We start from the raw sequence: 14391 nt of genomic DNA on the forward strand, positions 1-14391 counted from the left end.
GAATGCAGAGGATAACTGCACAAATGTAGAGATTTCCTTTAATTGGCAGTTTGTAGGTATAATGCATTTGTCTGCTCCTACTCTATCTCTAGCATGGCAGCCCTACACAGCATTCCCCAAGGCAAGATCCAATAAGGTGTCAGCGTGTGAAGTCTTCCTAAGAAGTCTCTTCACCTCAGATGGGTCAAGTAGCATAAAGCTACAGAGCTCGTTCTAAGATGCTCTCTCTCAAGGCAAGGCAGAAGTCCTCCGACACTGTCCTTAACGTCAATATTTCACTTTCGCTGGTGGTATCCCAAGATGCATTGCGCCATCACACCATCTGTTCAAGCCACCTCCTCGTAAGGTAAGTTTCCGCTAGGCAGCGATGCTCCCAGGTCCCGGCAAGATAACCTGGATTCCCAGGCCTGCTGAGAAAGTACTTTATTATCAGTATCAACGCTAAATGTAGCCTCCTCTCCCTAACCATAACTCCTAAAACAAAGACATTCTTCTAGCTAACAAGGATGAATTCTCCACCTGCAACAGAATCATGAGAAAGAACAAATCCAATGTGCACACAACATTCAACTATAAAATCTGATACGAGAGCTTCCAGGGGAAAAAAATACAATCCAGGCCTACGCAAATCGAACAACATAAGGAATACCACAAAGGCCTTGTGAAATTACATATAACATGAACACTCTTTACTGCGCATTTTCTAAATTAACACGTTACATAAGCACATCAAATACATGAATAATTGTCAGCAGCATGTACTAACTCTGCATGTTAATGTTTTCAGCTAACAAATGTAGTTGCAATGTTAATTTCTTCACATTCACATTGAAAATATCCCTAGCTCATCACCTCTCAAGTTATTACAGTTCATGTTCTAGGGGCCTAAGTTAATACAATAAAGAAATATATTTAGGCATGAACTACCCATGATTATGATGCACCCCTACAAATGAGAGAGCTAAATTTGCACTCTAACAATCTATTTATTTATTTGAGGGTTTTTGTATAGCTGTAATACATGTTGATTTGTAGTTGCTTCCAATTCAGAATGCTCGCTGGTATTATCTATCTCAGAAACAGTTCAGACCAGGAATTCCATGTGACTGGGAGATATCTTACAGTATTCCAGAGTACAGTCTCAGAGATTTCGGATCGTTGAAGAGTAATATTGGCTGAAGGGGCCCTATTACAGGCATAAAGATAGGACTCGTAAATGACCTCTGTGAATACCAAAAGTCATGAAGTTAGACTTTTGTCTCAGATTGCCTTCGCAAGATTATGGGTTGTGGGCGCCAGCACTAGCTGAGAATGTAGGCTTATTTTCCATCATTCGCCTTTCACCCACTGCAAGAGAGGGAAAGTAAAAAAAAAAAAAAGAATAAAGGAACAAGGAAAAGATAGGAAAACCTTTACAAGGAGAGGAAGCAGGAATGAAAAAGAAGACAGTACGGTAAAGAGAAAGGAATTACAGGGTGGTGAAAGACAAAGGCATGAGGCAGAATCAAAAACTAAGTAGTGTGACATTCAACAGCACCAGTAGGTTCCTCAGAAATCTTTAGTCTCTGCACTGGTGTATTTTACAAATCAAGCATTTCCCTAGCCTGTCCTATTAGGTTACAGGGAGCCAGGAAAGTGTTAATTATACATTGCATACAACACAGACAGTCTTGTTTCACGGTTCATTTCCTTGGATTTGGATTGCACAAAATAATAGTCACAATAGGTGTACAAAAATAATAAATTCTGTTTTATACCAATGTATTGGACTAATTTTCTACTCCCTAAAAAAAAAGATAAATTACATCTACAACGTCATATTTAATTTTAAGGAATACCAACATTACTTTAGATCTCTTAACAAGGCTATCCGATTAATGATGACACAAAACATCTCAAAACCCCAATTAACATGACCAAACAAAGAAATATTCCAGAACGTCTTTTGTCGGTGATTGTTAGAGATGCAGGACATTGTAAAGAGTACTGTTAGTTCCTGCCTGATGGCCCCTTTAAAATATGTAGGGTGATAATTATTAGCAATTAATATGTGCTCTGTGTTCTCTTCTCTCGTAAAAAAAAAAAGTCAAAATGTTACAGTAATGTTATCCTTTTTTGTAAACATGTACATATCGCAAACACACACAAGAATTTCTTAGTTTATTTGGATTATAGTTAATTCTGGCACTAATCAATATTTCCAATGTTTTTGCAGGAAAAGCCCATCAACAAAACACCGAAATGGGTGACAGATTTTTCCGTCATGACACAATACAACAAATTAATGCTGGCAACAGGGTATGTATTTTAAAAATATTTCATCGGAAAAAACATCTTGTTAGATAGAAATATATGCTAGAACCATCAACTTCAGTAGCAGAGTGAACGTGCTTGGAGAAGTCCCACATATCGTTGCAGAACATTTTTCAATTTGTGGCAGACATCCCTACTAAGTGCCCTATATTGATGTAAAAGGTAAGTATATGTAGATTCAAACTATGTAGATGAGGATTTTTAGACTAATAAATCTATACTTCCTCTAAATGCACTTATCTTCCGATATATTGCCCTTTGACATTTTCTCTATGATATTATGATACCACAATATTCCTAGACTCGACATTCTGTGCTACAATAGGATGGGTAACTAGGCATGGTGGTATATATTCACTACTGCCCAAAAGGCCAGAAGGACAGAACCTGCAGGTTTAAAAAACGCATAAGGATCATCCTGGCTTGCAAGAGATGATGGGGTACACATGCTCAGTGCACCCATTCCCAGGCTGCTCACTTCCCACACAAGATCCCCCAGGACTTTAACCCTCAATAATCGGTGGGCCCCAATCTTTTCTTCAATAGATCACCACACCTGTGCTTAAATAAAGAAGCATTGCTTTAATCAGTGACAAGAGAGCATTGATTGCAAAATATAGAAACGTTTACTCATATACTCCCCTACCTGTTACATCTTTGCACCTCACATGCACCATTTGCATTTAACATACATCAACTCCTCAACCATCATAAAACATGGACAGGGTTTGTTCTTGTTTATAGGAATTACTTGCATTTATGTGGTTCCAGGGGATGCTGGAATCTCAAGAAAGCTCCTAGATGAGAGTGGGTCCGTTTACATTCAGGAAGACCTTGAACAATTTGTCTCAATTTCTGTTAAACAAACTCGACATGAATGTTCTACTATGCTGTGTTCCTTTCAAACATTGCTACTTATGTTAAAAACGTCTCTGAATTCATTATATGTCCAGCCCTATGAATCTCTGTGCCCTCTGTGCCATTTTATATTTTCAATCATGGCAATGAGACCCAGAAAGCGAGGAAAGCTATGCCCGCTTTCACTGGTGGAACTGTGTCTACTCAGCCCTTATAATCCACAATCGCATAGCCTTTGGAGAATTATGTAAATGAGGGAACACAATTTCCTGCAGCCTCTCCAACATTATTCCACATGCTTTGCTGAGTGTTCCTGCTGGGGTGCCTACTACTCAGTTTTTGTATTTGTCATGAATTTTAATAAACTGAGACGTCCATTTTATTATCAAGAACACGCGTTTAGGTACCTGGCCTTAGCAAGGATGATGTACACCCAGTCAGTCATATTTGACATATATAGTATTCCTAAAACTCTTTCCAATTTCTAGTCCCACATATGGTCCAGTGTGGTAGCTTAATCTTCAAAAGGCTGGTTCCCAGCTGTAGGGATTACTAAAACTAGGCATTCCTTCACAAAGCAAATTTTTATAGATGAACCTCACATTATTTGCTGATCAACAGTTAACGGAGATCAACCAGAAGCCCTACTTTGTACTGTATGAAACAGTACACCACCGAGGTGTTTCCTATTGTAAGGGCTGGATTACTTTTAGTACAACCCTATCATTTATCAGCACGGAGTCATTGCTCATGCCAGCCATGCACACTTGTCAAACCCCAGCACATACATTGAATGTAGAGGTGTGAGATGTTCAGTTTGTCCCTAACAACATATAGCTAATTCCTGCACAAACTATGAAAACTACATGAAGTACCCATAGTTCTAAGCAAGGTGTATACTTCACTTACAAACGTTTGCTACTTATTTCCTACATCTAACATTCACAAGCGAAAAATACCTGAGCCTTGGAAAAGCAGGAAGTTCTGTAATTTATGCACCTACCAATAATTTGGAACTCCCCAATACTATGTTCAAATAATAAAAATTGTACACACCCCTAACTGAAAGAAGATAGTTATAATATGTTAGGCATTTATATATAGCATGCGCTATGCTATTAGAATTACTTCACATTGAGACATTTTCACCTTAATTGTAAGGATTTTATTACAGAATAGAGTCTGACATATTTTTTGGAGCAGTAAATTTATGTATTTGTGGCTCTGTTAGTGAAGCACATAGTACAGTTCCCTGGTGCTTAGCTTTCTGTAAGGGGCGTCTAGAAACTAATCACCCAGTTTAGAGATTGGTGGGCTGGGTATATCGTCACAAACATACCCTTGGTCTGCCTGTCTCATTTAGAAGCTGGCAGACATAAACCTTTCCATCAATAGAGCCCCCATTGGAACTGGAAAACTTCCTCTGATGGCCTAACAGAGCAAGGGTTGTTGGAGAAAGGACATTACACCGCCCATTATATTTAGGTTGGATGGTGTAATGCCTACTTTTTCCTGTCAGTCACCCCCAGGAAAAACTTGTCACTGATGGTCAACAAAATGCAATACTCCCAGTGTGTGGGGGTCTTCGTTTTTTGCTTTTCAGAAACAAACTCTTCATTTCAGGAGTTTGTTTCGGAAAGACAAAAATTAAAAAAGTTTGACCATCGAAAGGAACGAATATTACTGATGGTAGTGCATCAGGTTGGTGGAGGGAATTTCTACCACTGTACTAGGCAGAGTAATGTCCATCAAGCATTAAATCACCCGCTAGAGTAACACGACTAGCAAAGCCAACAAGTTTCACCTTTAAAAGACGATGCTGGTCTGTTGGCTTTGCCAGTGCTTGCTTGCAATGGCCCTCAAGTATCACGATGCATGTGTGTGCATGGATTGCAGCACACACATGCATCCATTTACACAGCAGCCATTTTACTTTTTAAGAAAAAAGATACAAGATGGTTGCATTTGCCAACATGCATGTGAATATTTTGTTGCACGTGCACATGTATGCAAAGCAATGCCTTGCTAGGCTTGCCTTGTGACGCGCCAGCGGCCATTTTGTTTTATTTATTTACTATTGTTTTTACATGGCTGATGGCTATTTTTCTAACAGTAAAGAAAAATAAAAATTAAAGTGTGCATGAGTGATGCAAGTGCCGTGGCAGAACTTTGCAACTGCCTTAACCCTTGAAAACAATCTGTTGCCTTTGAGCGGGATGGACGGTGGAGCACTCCATGTACATATAAGCGTGTTGTCTGTAGTATTTAGTGTGCGATGACAATAGCTCTCACCAGACAGCTAAAGTTGTCTGTAGGCGACACCTTAAAAGGAATGTAACAGCAGTACATCTACTCATCAGCAATTAACTAATATTTTTCACATGTGAGGCTCCAATAGGCAATCAATTGGTGTACATGTTTTTCTGTTTGTCTCCCAACTTCATCACGATTGTCCTCAGTACACCTGCTTCATGTAGATCTCATCATATATTGTCAATATACAGCAGTACTTTTTTCCGGTTGTGCACCAAGTGGTATACGCTCTATTCCCAAGTGTGTCTTAAGGTATTTTCCAGCAGCTCTAATGTCAATAAAAGATCAGCGGTGACAATAGACATGCCTGTTTTGTATTCCTATCTGTATTAAATGGTTTCAGTACTAGGTATTGGTCAAGATGGGCCTGATGCCAGGTCTAAAACCAGTATTGAAAACTTCAAGGAAATCCAAAGCAGTTCAGGACCTCTGCACCCATTCAATTATGTCAAAGGCCTTCTCCATCTTTTTCGAAAGATAGTTTTCACACTTTACACCTACTCTCAAAGTCCAGGCCAGCTAGATCAGGCACCTCATATGCCTTACTTCAAGAGCTTAGCATCACAGCAACTGCAACTTTTCAAGTTGTTGACAAAGCAAAACAGAGAACAGCGCAACAGATTAGCGAATCTCTTGAAACAACATGAAAGCCACATTGAACTGGACATATGTGTGGGGTCCTCCCCAGCCTGGGTACTCGTAAATGAATATGCCACAATGGAGCTTAGTATTACACATCTTAATTCCTCAGTGTATAACTGCAAACTCAGCGTTCTAAACATGAACTCTATTCACAACACCCGAACACTGACGTCATAGTTCTATGGTGTCCATCAGGAACCAAAAGGTTCCCGTCATCGCAAACTCACAAGACACTACATTTCCCCCTTTGTTAAATAAAAATACAATTTCTTACAGCTATATATACATGTAGATAGATAGATAGATAGATAGATAGATAGATAGATAGATAGATAGATAGATAGATAGATAGATAGATAGATAGATAGATAGATAGATAGATAGATAGATAGATAGATAGATAGATAGATAGATAGATAGATACATAAGTCGTCATGGAGTTTTGATCAAACTTCCAGATTATGTTCTATGAGGCTGGGAAGAGAGAAGAGACATGTCCATGACTGCCACTGGTGATGTGGAGGCAGATGCAGTCAAGGGGCTCTCTACAGTGTGAATCAAACCAATTTCATCTCTCACATCAGGTACTGGTGAATAATGAGTCACATGCTTGAAGGGTGAAGAATCTTGCATAATGGACTTTCCAGGACAGTGAGCAGTCACCATGGGTCATCTACTAGTAACAACTTTGAAAGGTTTGAAATCTTCTCTGGTGTCGCACCAATACTTGATCACCTTTAGTGAAAGTAATGTTTTTGGCACATCAACGCTTGTCAGCATATACTTTCAACTTTTGCCTATGGCACAAGTTGGTTTAACGAAGTTCACCATCTGTTGTAGATCTTCTGTTGGTCCGTTGTGGTAACTTGGTCATCAGGGCTATCCCAACCATCAGGATGGCAGGACTTTTATTGAATGGGGAGTCGACTGGTAAGCTCAAAGAGCAGCATGGAGAGCAGACTCAGATCAAGTTTCTCCAATGTAGCACGCTGGACGGTCTTTTTCAGTGTGCTCATAAAGCGTTTAACAAGGCCATTTGCTTGTGGCAAAAGAGGTGTGCTTTTCTGATGCTTGAATGAATGAATTAATTTGAATTTCTATAGCGCATGGCTACCAGAAGGCCTCTCAGTACTAGGAGCAGAGTCATCAAAAGAACTACAGCTGGTCTTCAAGGAAATAGAAAGGTTTTAAGAAGTTTTCAAAAGGACAAGTAGTTATCCTCAAGACGGATATGATTAGGAAGCTGGTTCCCCAATTTTGCCGGATTGTAAGAGAGCAGGCGTCCACCACTCCGGGACCTTTTTATCATGGGAACAACATCAAGATGCTTATTACCGGAATGCAAGGACCTACTGGGACAGTAGCAAGAGATGATAGACCAGAGAATAGGTGGAGCCTTGGAAGACACGGTCTTATGAATGATACATAATGCTTTAAACTGAACTGTTCCGCGACCGGACGCCAATGAAGGGTGGCCATAGACGGCCTTGCAGATTCCCGATTAGGAGCCTGCATAAGTAGGCGTGCTGCACAGTTTTGTACAGTCTGCAATTTTGTAATCGTTGAGCATATAGATCCTAGATAAAGAATGTTGGCGTAGTCAAGTCGCGAAAGAATCAACGCTTGAACCAACAATCTCCTGGCATTGAAAGGCAGCAAGGGAAGGATTTTCCTTATCTTCAAAATCCCATAACAGGTACCTGTCACCTCCCGTGCTTGCTCCTTAAAGTTTAGATTGTGATCCAGCCAGACACCAAAGCTTTTGATCTGATCTTTAGGAGGGGGCATTACGCCCAGACACCTAGGCCAGAATGAGCTGGTATTCAGGTGAGAGGTTTTGCTCAAGAACATCAGTCCAGTTTTAGCCCCATTGAGTTTCTGATATGAGCCTTCCATCCAGGCAGACACCCTTTAAAGATAGCCGGCCAGATTAGTTTCCGCTTTATCAAATTGTGTGTCATCGACATAAATGACAATCTGAATTCCAAAGGACTTAACAACCTCAGCCAGGGGGGCTCATGTAAACATTAAAAAGCGTCGGGCTCAGGCAAGAACCCCACATTTCGGAGGCATACTTTCAGAGATAAAGTTACCCTCAAATACTTGAAATGATCTGTCATTCAAAAAGGACTCTAGCCACTTAAGTGCCGTTCCTGTCACTCCTACCTCTCTGCGACTCAAAATAAGTAGTTGATGGTAGTTGATGGTTAACTGTGTCGAATGCCGCGCTGAGGTCTAGAAGAATAATTGCCACCGAACCGCCAACATCCAGAATGTTTCTGGCTTCTTCAACTACTACCAGCAGGGCAGTCTCCGTGCCCTGTTGGGGTCTAAAGCTGGTTTGTAAAGGATGAAAACATTCATTCTTCACCACAAAAGCGGAGAGAATTGAGTTGACATACTTTTCAGGAATTTTTGCAAATCCCTGGCAAAAGCAAGATCGGACAGTGGTTTGCGAACACTTCTGTATCCAAATTCGTTTTTTAAGGAGGGCTGTGACCATAGCCCGTTTCCAGAGCAGGAGAACGACCCCAGAAGAAAGAGAGATATTGATAAGGTCAAATATGGTTGGGGAAACTGTGCCAAAGGCCTGATTTAAAATAGTGGGGGTCCACATCTCTAGGCGAACCAGATTTTAATTGGTTAAGATAGTTTTTTAGGAGTTCCAAGTCCATGGGATGAATTTCCACTGGGGAGAAATCATGAGTTAGGGGCTGGTTATCTGGAGGAGAAGCGTTTTGAAATGCTGGGGTCAGGGAAAACGCCAAATAAATATCTTGAATTAAAAAAAAAAAGAATACTGCCAGATTGCTGCAGCGCCCTAAAGTGTCATCGCTGAGCCATCGCCATCCCCCCCGAACTCTTGGTGTAAGCAATACAATGGGAAGAAGGACTGGTATTTGCACCTCGCTGCTGAGCCCTCGTGCCCTTCTGCTCCTCCTACTGTGATGCTGCGACCCAAGCCCCCCAAAGAGACTTCTGTGACTTTACTCTGGCACATGGTCCCCGCAGGGGCTATGGACACAAAGGAGACCACCCCTCTGACAGCGTTTGGAGGATCCTCGCCGGTGCCCATCACACTAGATTACATGGATCAATTCCTGAAAGACATTTGCTCTAAAATAGGATCCCTAAAAGCTGCCTTGAAGTCCTATTTCCAGGGTCTACGACGTGACATCTTTGAAATGAGGGGGGCGAGTGGATGACCTCAAGCGCACAGCATACTCTTGGGTGAAGGACCAGGAAATGCTACGGTGCAGGGTGGCGACCCTGGAGGAACAGCAGGTGGAACTGCAGGCCAAGCAGGAAGAAAATAGAAGCTGCAGGTCCAACATTCGGGGAGGTCCCCATGAGCACAAATGGCAATGACATCATGGCCTTTACTGCTGAGCTCCTGCAGATGATTTTGGCTGATGTGGAGGCCATCTGCAACCCTGGACAGAGCCCATCGAGTTCGCCAGCGCTTGGACATCCAAATGCCATCCCAGATATTCTCACAAGGGTTTATTTCTTCTCTGAAAAATAAACCATCCTTCAGGCAGCCATGGAGAAAGCAAATTTGATCTTCCATGGCCAAACCATTCAACTCTTTCAGGATCTCTCCCCAGTTATGCTGCGCAAGAGAGGTGATTTCAATCAAATCACTGATAAATTAAGGGAACTAAACATCATTTACCAGTGGGTCCACCCTTTTGCTCTTATGTTTCACTGGAAGGGGAAGCAGAGATCCTTGCACTCTCTAGCTGAATCGAAGAAGCTTTTGGGCATCCCTGATGACACATCTAGCAGAGACATTTACCCAACCTGTGCGACAATCGGGGAGAGGTGGCGCCCGGTCTGGCACACAGTATACGTTAAGCACCATGACAAACTCAACAGGCATTGGCATAGCCAATAGGTTTCACCTTTGGAACCTTATAAGTATTTAGTTATGCTGTACAATATCATTGGTGCAACAATATCAAGTGTTGCATGGCTAAACACTTATAAGGTCCCAAAGACGAGACCTATTGGCTATGTCAATGCTTGTTTAGGCTTGGAGAGAGTTTCTGAATTTCCCAGAATCCTAGGATGCCCAGCAAACTAACCTGTTCCGCAGCTCCTAAGTCAGCCGCTCTGGCTGTTGATAGGGGTATCGGTAACACCTCACTTTGTTTTTTCTGTAATGAAAATTTCACGATTAGGCAGAAATCCAAGAGCAGAAGGGTGAATGGAGAGACAACAAAGGCTTGATGTGCTGTAAATGAGCAGGTCAGAGCAGCGCCATGGTACCTGGCATCCCGGTGTCCGGGCTCAGCCCACGGAGGAGGTGGGGGCTAAAGTCCTCTCAGCCCATCGGGTGTTGCGCTCCTGCCTCAGAACCATAACATACCCACAAGTGACGCACACCCCTTTAGATAAATAATTACCGTTTATCAGCACTGTGAACGACAACTCAACTCCGTTGTGCTAATCCTACAACCAGCATGGAACCATGTGCATAGTACACATCATGGAGTAATACACCAAGCATCCTGATCAACTCTAAACTGCTACACCAGGTCCCATGGACTCTGGTTCATGGAAAATCCCAGAGACAAGCTCTATACAAGTTCTGGTGCCATAACATAGTAAACGTAATCGAAATGTACAATAACCTACATTCCAAATCAACATTGCTAAAAGCTTTAATGTATTTATAACTGCGCAGCCTTGGGGTAATATGAAATCCGAATTTATGAAGGACAACTCTTTCAGGTTGAAAGAATGCTCTAAAAATCTGAATTCATAAAGCCTGCACTTTAGACAGATTTATGCTCAGCACTGTGTAACTGCCAGTTTTTGGTTTTCTGCTGCAGTGCTTTCGTAAATCATTGCGCAATGTACATCTCAATATCACTGTAATATTTTCGGTGTTTAATTGATGAATTTACAGGCCTTGTGAAAGCTGCCTGTAGTTTATCTGCTTGTGCCTTACCAGAAGCGCCAATCATATCTGACATATGCAAGCAGACTATGTATTGTTCAGTGCACTTGAACCTGAATCCTGTCAGCAACATGTTGATGCTTTCAACATGTGAAAGCACGGACCTTATAATGTAGGGCTCTCTTCTGGGCTCTTTAAAGAACTGTTTTTTTTCTCAACGGGCCGAACAATACTCAATTAACAAATATTACATTCTTGCCCGTATTCAATGTATTATACGTAATTATTTCAAATGCAGCCTTTATCCATGATATTTTTAGTTTCGCAGACATAGTTTAGAAGAGCACGTTGTGTGTTTACTCCTGTTAACAGCGCAACAGCCCCCATGATTCAAATGTTCAGAGTTCATCAGCAGCCGCAGAGAATTACGTTTACCTCGAAGCCTGTTCCATCGTACAATAGGTGTCAGGAAACTTATTTTTGCTGGAGCAAGGGCGACACCTAGTGGCCCACTGCAGGACTATTTCCACGCCATCTCGTAAACAGATGGCACAGTGCACGCAATTAAAACAAGTGCCAGCAGAGCGGACGAAAACTGTAGTTAGGCGCCGCTGCTGCGGGACTACACGGAAGTTACCATACAATCAACAGACAACAGAAAGCAAGATAACAACAGCAATGCCACACGTAAACCAATCGCAAACGCAAAAACAAATTACCCTGAGTTTAAGCCACCATACAGATTACTTTAGGTCTCGCTGAGACAGCGCATGCGCTGCCAAGGCGAGACCTAAAAAAGGAGTCCAAGCAAGATATTATCACCCACCAACAGAATATGGGGAAAGACCCATCCCCACCCACATCCACGATTGGCTGACAAGGACAATGGCTTGACTATACACCCCATTGACAGGGCCCCCCCCTTACTTTCATGATGCATCCTTGACAGCTTTTGAGCTTTGAGCCCCGGTTGAGGCAGGACATGGGGTCTGGAGGACCATACTTCTGGCACTCCTATGTTCCACCCACTGCTACTTCCCTTAACAAATTTTCCATTGATGCGACTGCGAACATTCGCTGTGGCCTGCCCACCTCGATTTGTAACCCAGGAGGGTGATACCTCCAGAGGGACCTTTGTGCCCTTGTGCCGGTCTCCGCAGGGCCCAAATGGTGTTGTTGGGCTCTTTTGGCTTACTATTGTTTGTTTTCCTTATTTGTTTCTTATTATTTGCTGGTCAGGTATATTGTGGAGAGATGATTGCCCCTTTCTCACTGGTTTGACCTCCGCACCACCACACATAGGTTTGCACTGCATTGATATTATAATTACCCTGTGCCCTTCCTGGCAAAACCCTAGCGAGACCTTCTGCTCGTTGACTATGCAACACACAGGATGTGGGAGCCCCTCATCTAGACCACTCTGACTGTGTCCTACCATGATGTGACCATGCGGTCTTCCACAAGATTGGTCTAGGTCTGAGTACGATCACCATGGTAATGGCCTCCTATGAATGCCTGACTGCCTCCATCCGTATTAATAGTCAGGATACGAGCCCGATCCATCTTACCAGAGGCGCCTGTCAGGGGTGTCAATTATAACCCTTGCTCTTTGCCTCAGCAGTTGAGGCCCTAGCCATTACTATTAGACAGACGGTGGTTGTCTCGGGCATCCCTTTTGATGGTCGGGCCCAAAAAATAATCCTATTCGTAGACAACCTACTACTTACTCTCACTCAACCTGCTACCTCCCTTCCTGCGGTTTTCCACTGCCTTGATGCCTTTGAAAAGGTCTCAGGCTTTAAAGTTAACATGGCCAAATCATATACCTGAACCTCACCATACCCAAGCAGGATCTTCCGCCCCCTTCAACTACTAACCCCTTTTTAGTGTGCCTCCTGCACAATTTGATATCTGGGCCTTAACTTAACCTGCACTCTGGCAGCTTGGACACAAACCAACTGGCCAGAATCGAAAATCTATCCTGGAAGACCTCTGCTGCTGGAAGCTATTCCATGTATCATGGCAGGGCTGACGCCATTAAAATGAATGTCCTCTGCAAGATTCTTTATATTTTTCAATCCTTACCCACGTCCATCCCTCCCGACGACATCTTGCGCCTACAGCGAGACATATGCCCCTTTATGGGGGTAGGTAAACACCTCAGGCTATCTAATTCTGGGTTAATGCTGCCTTTGGACAGGGGTGGTCTAACTTGTACTAACCTCCTTGAATACTATTGGGCGACCCATCTCTGCTCCATATCAAAGTGGGTTGCCTATGAAAGCAATAAACACTGGACCAAGCAGTGGCTTGTTGCCCTCTATGGGACTAAGCCTGGCTCTCCAAACATGCCCGACCCTAGAGTGCATACATAGCTACCCCCATAAAGACGGTCTTTGAGATTTGGGACAAACTGGCTCTTAAGATGGCTCTCACCACCCTCTCGTCCACCAGCATGCCAACTGACTGTAAACCTGATCTCACCCCAGCTGGGAGGCCAGTGAATGTCAACCTTTACACGATCTCTTTGCAGGAGGCACTATCAAACCCTTTGATCAATCCAAAGTACACTTCAAAGTCCCAGATTAACCGCTGCTACAATACTGTCAACTATGTCACTGGGTGCTTCACCCCTTTAATGTGCAGGGAGACACGTGGGCTTACACACTCTTCGAGAAGCTGGTTAGCACATATGGTGGCACTAGGGGTTTGATATCTTGAACCTACCAAGTACTTCAAAACTCCATGCCTTCCCGCACACACATGCACCAAGCGCAATGGCAGTTTAGCACTACAGAGGGTATTTCACAAAAGCAATAGGAAACACTTTGGCACAACATCCCCAAAACTTGCAGAAGTGTACCCCAATGACAGACGGCGTGTAAAATCATAAAACAATGGTACTACACACCAACACGCCTGCACACCATCTATCCCACTGCTTCCGTTCTATGTTAGCGCTGTGTAACAGAGCCTTGAGATTTCTGCTACATTTCGTGGTCATGCTTCCCTCATTACAACTTATTAGAAGGAGATCCTGGGTCACATAAAAGGCACTGTAGGATTTTCAATCCCTGCATCATACACCACAGTCATATTGGGTATTTGATAACAGTGGGCAATGAACTCCGTTCTGCTTGCGGAAGTTGTGGAGATTTGTTAACTACGCATTACATTGAAAACACGGAATTCATGCAAAAATTCCAACACCGCCACGTAGCGGAGTTAGCTGCTGCACCCACAACCCTTTGAGAAAACAACTTAACCTTTACATGCTCAAAAGCATATAACCAATTCACAAAAGTGAACTTTTAAAATATTAGGCAATGAGAGAGGTGATGGTTTTGGGGTCACCCCAT

At 42.8% G+C, this 14391-nt stretch overlaps 1 protein-coding gene across 1 annotated transcript in view; it reads left to right on the top strand.

The window, feature by feature from the left end:
* Positions 1 to 14391, top strand: part of LOC146802102 (cilia- and flagella-associated protein 337-like) — a 521178-nt gene that overhangs the window by 177841 nt on the left and 328946 nt on the right. Inside the window, exon 7 of the mRNA XM_085621663.1 lies at positions 2216 to 2298. Coding sequence (XP_085477789.1) covers positions 2216 to 2298 — 83 coding nt within the window. The remainder of the gene's footprint in view (positions 1 to 2215; positions 2299 to 14391) is intronic.

This window comes from Triturus cristatus, chromosome 8 (genome assembly GCF_964204655.1).
Source record: "Triturus cristatus chromosome 8, aTriCri1.1, whole genome shotgun sequence".
NCBI lineage: Eukaryota > Metazoa > Chordata > Amphibia > Caudata > Salamandridae > Triturus > Triturus cristatus.